At 66.0% G+C, this 6314-nt stretch overlaps 1 protein-coding gene across 1 annotated transcript; it reads left to right on the top strand.

Annotated features, from left to right (window-relative positions):
- The first annotated feature begins 749 nt into the window (after positions 1-749).
- On the top strand, positions 750-4077 carry ENTPD8 (ectonucleoside triphosphate diphosphohydrolase 8). Its single transcript, XM_063082552.1, has 9 exons — positions 750-875; positions 964-1081; positions 1888-2038; positions 2155-2314; positions 2401-2631; positions 2711-2974; positions 3174-3284; positions 3663-3797; positions 3886-4077. Exons 1-9 carry the CDS (start codon positions 750-752, stop codon positions 4075-4077), a joined length of 1488 nt encoding a protein of 495 aa, XP_062938622.1.
- Positions 4078-6314: the final 2237 nt, after the last annotated feature.

Here is a 6314-nt window from a genome sequence, read left to right on the forward strand (position 1 = left end):
CTAGGGTCACCTGGGGCCAACTAAAAAGTTTCAAAATCAGACTAGAGAAATCTGAGGTTATGATTTCAAATAGGAACCAGATGTCTTTGTTAAGAAGCCCCTGCATTAAGGTCCTTTAATGGAGGAAATGTGCTTTCCAGGACCGCAGCTGGCCTCCTGTTCAGGACATCTGTTCCACCTGGCTCAGGCCCGACCTCAGATGCCCAGAGAGAGACCCTGCCCCCGGGGCGAGGCCTGGCTGGGGGCTGCAGATTGGAGGCGGGTCCTGGGCCCCTGCGCTCAGTTCAGAGCTGGGGCTCCCGCTGCTGTTGAGAGGGGGGTGGTCTGCCCCCAGTAACGTGGTGCGGGTCCCACGAGGCGACCTGTGCCCCCAATGGTGGCATTAGAAAGGGGCTTCCAAGGGCTGGCCCATTAGCTCAGTTAGTTGGTTGGAGTGTGGAATTGATAACACCAAGGTCCAGGGTTCCATCTCTATACTGTCCGGATACTGGAATAAAAATGGAGGGAGCCTTCCTTTTCAGGACCCCCATCAGGGCTGTGTGTCCCCACGGGCCCCTCTGACACCCTTGGCACCCTGGGCAGTCCTGGCTCGGGGCCCGGTCTCTGGCCCTGCCCCCGTGGGTCTCCCAGCTGTTGACCTGGCCCAGGGGGCTGTCCGAGCCCCTGCGTCTGGAGGGCTGGGGTAGGGCCAGCAGATGGAGTCTGGTGTCCGCTGCCGCCCACCACAGGCGCCCCCGCCCCGCCCTGCCATGAGGCGGTCCTGGAAGGAGCGGGTCTCCATGGCCCTGCTGGGGGCTGCAGTGGCTTCGGGCCTCACAGCGCTGGTGCTCATCCTGGTGGAGGCCACCACTGTCCTCTTGCCCGCAGACACCAAGGTGCGCCCCCAGAACCCCGAGGGGAGGCTGGGCTGGGCTGGCCAGGGCAGCAGCCCCCACGGCCTCCTAACCCCAGCGTCGCCCCCAGTTCGGGATCGTGTTCGATGCTGGCTCCTCCCACACGTCACTCTTCGTCTATCAGTGGCCTGCGGACAAGGAGAACGACACAGGCGTGGTCAGCCAGGCCCTGGTCTGCCAGGTGGAAGGTCAGTGGGCAGCTCGGCCAGTGGGTGGCGGGTCAGGAGGTGGCGCAGGCTGGAGGGACCCTGTGCTGCCAGCGGCACGTCCCTCCCCGGGCACATCCACGAGTCAGACCAGAGGAAAAGGGCTTGGAGAGAGGACGTGACTCACCTGAGCCTGATGGCACCGACCCCTGTCCGGTCTGCTTCCTGATGTCTCACTGCCAGCCTGCGTGCGTGTGCACAGGTCTGTCCCCTCGGCCCGACCCTCCAGTGCCCCCCACACCCTGGCACCGCGTGGTGCTGATGGCAGAGGCAGCTAGTGCAGGGCGACAGGTGAAAAGCTGGCCCCCCACATCCACCTCCCGGGGGCTCCAGTAGCAAAGTTCTGCAACCTGGGGAGCTTAGGTAGCAATTTGTTTCTCACAGTGTTAGAGGTCAGAATCCCCAAATCGAGGTGTGGCTCCCGCCACAGACCCCACGTGAGGGCCCTCGGTAGCTCTGGGGGCTCCTCCGTGCGGCCACACCGCCCGGCCTCGGCCTCTGCCTTCATGTGTCCTCTCCTCCGCGTCTCAAATCTCCCGCTCCTTCTCTTAAAAGAACACTGGTCATTGGACTGAGGGCCCATGGGGTGACCCGGGCTGACTCATCCCAAAAGCCTGAACTTAATTACACCTGGGAAGACCCTTTTTCCAAATGAGGTCTCACAGTCACGGGCTCCGGGGGTCAGGACACGGGGCCATCGTTCAGCCCACTGGCCTGCAGGGCCTGGAGCCTTGTCCTGGGTGCTGTGTCTCAGGGCCTGGGGCCTTGTCCTGGGTGCTGTGTCTCAGGGCCTGGAATCTCTTCCTACGCCTCGGATCCTGCTCGGGCTGGCGAGAGCCTGCAGGCCTGCCTGGAGGAGGCGCTGGCCCTGATCCCAGAGGCCCAGCACCGGGAGACGCCGGCGTTCCTGGGTGCCACAGCGGGCATGAGGCTGCTCAGGTGAGGGGGCACGGACCTGGTGTGTCCGTGAGAAGCAGCCGGGACAGCTGTGGTCTCGACAACTGGGGCAGAGCAGGGGCTTCTAGCCAGCTCAGCCCCCGGTCCTCTCTGCCCAGCCAGAAGAACAGCTCTCAGGCACGGGACATCTTTGCAGCGGTCAGCCAGGTCCTGGGCCAGTCTCCGGTGGATTTCCAGGGTGCTGAGCTCCTGACGGGGCGGGATGAAGGTGCCTTTGGTTGGATCACTGTCAACTACGTCCTGGGAATGCTGGTCAAGGTGCCACAGGCAGCCCAGGGCGGGAGCTGGGGCCTGGGGGTGGGGTCAGCATGGCTGCCCGGGCTGAGTGCCCCGTTTGGGGTCAGTACTCCTTCTCTGGAGGATGGATCCAGACGCCGCAGCAGACGCTGGTGGGCGCCCTGGACATGGGGGGGGCCTCCACCCAGATCACCTTCGTGCCCGCGGGCCCCATCCGGGACGAGAGCACCCAGGCCACCTTCCGCCTCTACGGATTTGACTACAGCGTCTACACTCACAGCTACCTCTGCTTTGGGCGTGACCAGATGCTGGGCAGGCTCCTGGCCCGGCTGGTGCAGGTCAGGCTGGCCCCGTGGGAGGAGGGCGCGGGTGGCCTGTGGGCTGTGGGCTGCGCTCAGGCCCCTCTGCCCCTTGCAGAGCAGCCCAGCCGTCCTGGTCCGCCACCCATGCTACCACAGTGGCTACCAGGCCACGCTGTCTCTGGCCTCCCTGTACGAGTCACCCTGTGTCCACACCACGGCCCCCCTGAACCTCACCCAGAACCTCACGGTTGAAGGGACGGGCAACCCTGGGGCCTGCATCACAGCCATCTGGGAACTCTTCAACTTCTCCAGCTGCACAGGCCGAGGAGACTGTGCCTTTGACGGGGTCTATCAGCCCCCGCTGCAGGGCCAGTTCTACGTGAGCACCCCCACAGCCTCTGCCCAGTGTCCTGGCTCCCTTCAGGGGCCCCAGATGCCCATCTGACCCCAGTGGGCGCAGGGGGAGCTCTCGTTGGCTTTTGGGGAGGGGTGGGGACCTGACCCAGCTTGTCCTGGGACCCCCTCTGACCGCCGGGTGTGGCTGGGCACGACCCCCAGTGCAGGCCCCTCCCCGCCAGGCCTTTTCCAACTTCTACTACACCTTCCACTTCCTGAACCTCACCGCCGGGCAGCCGCTGGGCACCGTCAATGCCACCATCTGGGAGTTCTGCCAGAGGCCCTGGAAGCTGGTGGGTGGTGCCTGGGGCGCGCCCGGGCTCCCCATGCTGCAGCTGTGGGCAGGCGGGGCCTCTGAGGGCCTCCCGACGTGCAGGGCTTCCCTGGGCAGGGACTTAAAGGTGGAACCCCATCTGGGCAGCGTGGCCAGCAGGGTTTAGGGGGAGCCGTGGGAAGGGAGGACAGCCCCGTGGCCATCCTGTTACAGGTGGGAGGCCCAGGGTCATGACCCCAGGTAGGATGGGCCTCCGGTTGGCTACGAGATGGGGCCGGTCCCACAGGACAGTGGAAGAGCATTCTGCCCACTGCCCAGCACCTTCCTCCTGCTGTCTGGAGGTGTTTTCAGGGAGGGGTCCTGGGGCCCTCACCAGCCCTTGGCCTCTTGGGCCCAGGTGGAGGCCAGCTACCCCGGGGAGCACCGCTGGCTGCGTGACTACTGTGCCTCGGGCCTGTACATCCTCACGCTCCTGCTCGAGGGCTACGGGTTCACCGAGGACACCTGGCCCAGCATCGAGTTCCGGCAGCAGGTGACTGCCTCGCCAGCCACCAGGCAAGGGTGGGCCAGGGCTCCAGGGCAACCACGCTGTAGCCCTGAGCGGCCCGTGTGTCTCACAGGTTGGTGGCACTGACATTGGCTGGACACTGGGCTACATGCTGAATCTGACTGGCATGATCCCGGCCGAGGAGCCGGCCCAGTGGCGGGCAGAGAGCTATGGCACCTGGGTGGCCAGAGTCGTGTTTGTGGTGCTGACCCTCTTGGCCATTCTCGGGACTGCCACGGTCTGGATCCTCGGGCCCCAGGGCTAGGCAGGGACCCAGCCCCCATAGCCCAGCGGGGTTGCTCTGTCCCACACGCCACAGCGATCCTGAGCCCTTGAGCCCTGCAGAGCCCTGTTCTGTGGGCTCTGGCCCCACAGTCAGAACCACCTCCTGGATGCCCCTGGCCCCGCTCTGCTGTTAGGGTCGCATGAGTCACGGAGACAGGGCATGGCTCCCACTGTGGCCTCCCCATCCCGATGCCCCTGGGCCTCTCTCCACTGCACCTCCTGGGCAGCAGGTGCCTTTCTGCACAAACACCAGCCACCAGGACCCAGCAGGATTCCAAGGCTGTGTGATCACAGAGGCTGGTGTGGAGCCTGGGCACAGGGTGTGACTGCTGCATAAGAAGAGGCGTGGCCCCGGGAAGGGCTGGCAGTGGAGACTGGGGTCTCCAGGAGCCGGCCGAGCCTCAGGAGGAGGCCCAGAGGAAAGGTGGGGGGCCGCCGAGCCCCACTATTACCTGACTGGAGGGGCAGAGGCCAGGGACTGTGACTTACCCTGGGCCAGCCCCCACCTCTCACCCCCTCTGGGAAGCCCCACCAGGCCCCTCTCAGTCGGCAAGCCCAGAATACGGACCACACCATGGTGGGGTGTTGTATTTATTAAAACCTCTTTGCACAGGACTTCCCAGGCTGATCTCCCTGCTGCGGCCGGGGGGCGAGCAGGGGCTCCTCACACGTGCCCGCTGCTGGGACCACAAAGCACTTAGGAAAGATGCCGATGCGGCCATCATGGTGGCCCTCCAGCCACGCCTCGTCCACTGCACGGGGGAAAGTGTCTGCTCACGGCCTCTGCTGGGCCCCAGGCGGCCCTTACACCCCGGATGGCCCTGCGCCTGAGCTACCTTCACACAGGACATCCACGGTGTCCCCCTGCTGGAAGTCCAGGTCCTCGGGCCCCTGGGCTGAGTAGCTGTGCTGTGCCACCACCTGGTAGAGCACAGGCCGGCCCCCGGCCCCCTGCCGCAAGAGGGTGGGCTGCAGGGCAGGCCCGACACGGGAGGAGCACCTCCCCCACCCCTCGGCTGCCCTGATCGGATCCCGTGCTCCCCTGGGCCCACCTGGCACTGGAGCTGCAGCCCCCTGGGGCCAGCAGTCACATTCCGCCACATCCGCTGCAGCGACTCTTCCCCAGGAATGGGGATCCAGGGCCCGCTGTCACCTGGGGCTCGGTAACTGCAAAAGGAGTCCTGAGGGTGGGCCACGAGGCGGCCTCCACCTGGGGGTGCTGCAGGGTGGGTCGTGACCTCTCACCTCCGATGTGCCCAGCCCCCCTCCCAGCAGCTGACTTGGGGCCAGGGAGGCCGTGGCATTGGTCTCCACCGTGGGCCTCAGAGGTGCCTAGCTCAGCAGCAGGCAGGGGCTTTCTTTCTGGCCTACCTGAGCTGCCCAAGCTGCGCCTGGTGAGGGAGGGCCTGGGCCAGCAGGGCCCGCAGGCTGGAGAGGTCAGCTCCTCTTGGGGCCTTCAGGGCCACGGTGAAGGCGCACTGCACGGTGACAACCACACAGGACCCAGGGTCCCCCACAGCTGCTCCCTGGGCCAGGCAGAAGGTGGGTGGATGGCCTCTGAGGCCCAGGGCCAGGCCAGAGTGGGCTTCGGGTCCAAAGGGTGAGGGTAGAGGCTGATCAGTGTGGGAAGGGCTGAGGGACTGGCCTGGCCTTGGGCGCCCCCTCCCTGGGGAATGGCTGACAGGTGGGGTGGGGGCCACAGAGCCAGCGCCTCTTACCCCAGCTCCCACGGGCTCCTCAGAGAGGCCAGGGCCAGGCCCCCCCGCTGCCAGCGGCCCTGTGGGATGGAGCAGGGACTCACGCTGCCGTGGACCCCACAGCAGGAGCAGTGGCTCCCCGAACTGTGTCCCAGCCCCCCAGACGCCCGCCAGGGGCTCTTTCCTCAGCTGCCCTACCCACCGCTCCGGACTCCCTACCTGGGGACGGAGGAGCCTGGCTGCCAGCTTGCTCCACGCAGGGCCCCTGCAAGGGAAGACACAGGCTGGGGGTGTGGGGGGATCCAGCCTTGGGGTGGCAACTTCTCCCACCTGGGGCTTGTCAGGAGCCCGAGTCCGGGTGCTGCCTGGGTGCTGTCCCAGCAGAGCCTGTGGTGAGGTGTGGCCTGTGAGCCACCAGGGGCTGGGCAGAAGGCACAACCCACCCATGTTGGGAGGTGGATTAATTCGGGGCACCCACCACAAGCCCACTGTCCCTCCAGGCCTTTCCCCAGGCCCACCA

This window comes from Cynocephalus volans, chromosome 17 (assembly GCF_027409185.1).
Source record: "Cynocephalus volans isolate mCynVol1 chromosome 17, mCynVol1.pri, whole genome shotgun sequence".
Lineage (NCBI taxonomy): Eukaryota > Metazoa > Chordata > Mammalia > Dermoptera > Cynocephalidae > Cynocephalus > Cynocephalus volans.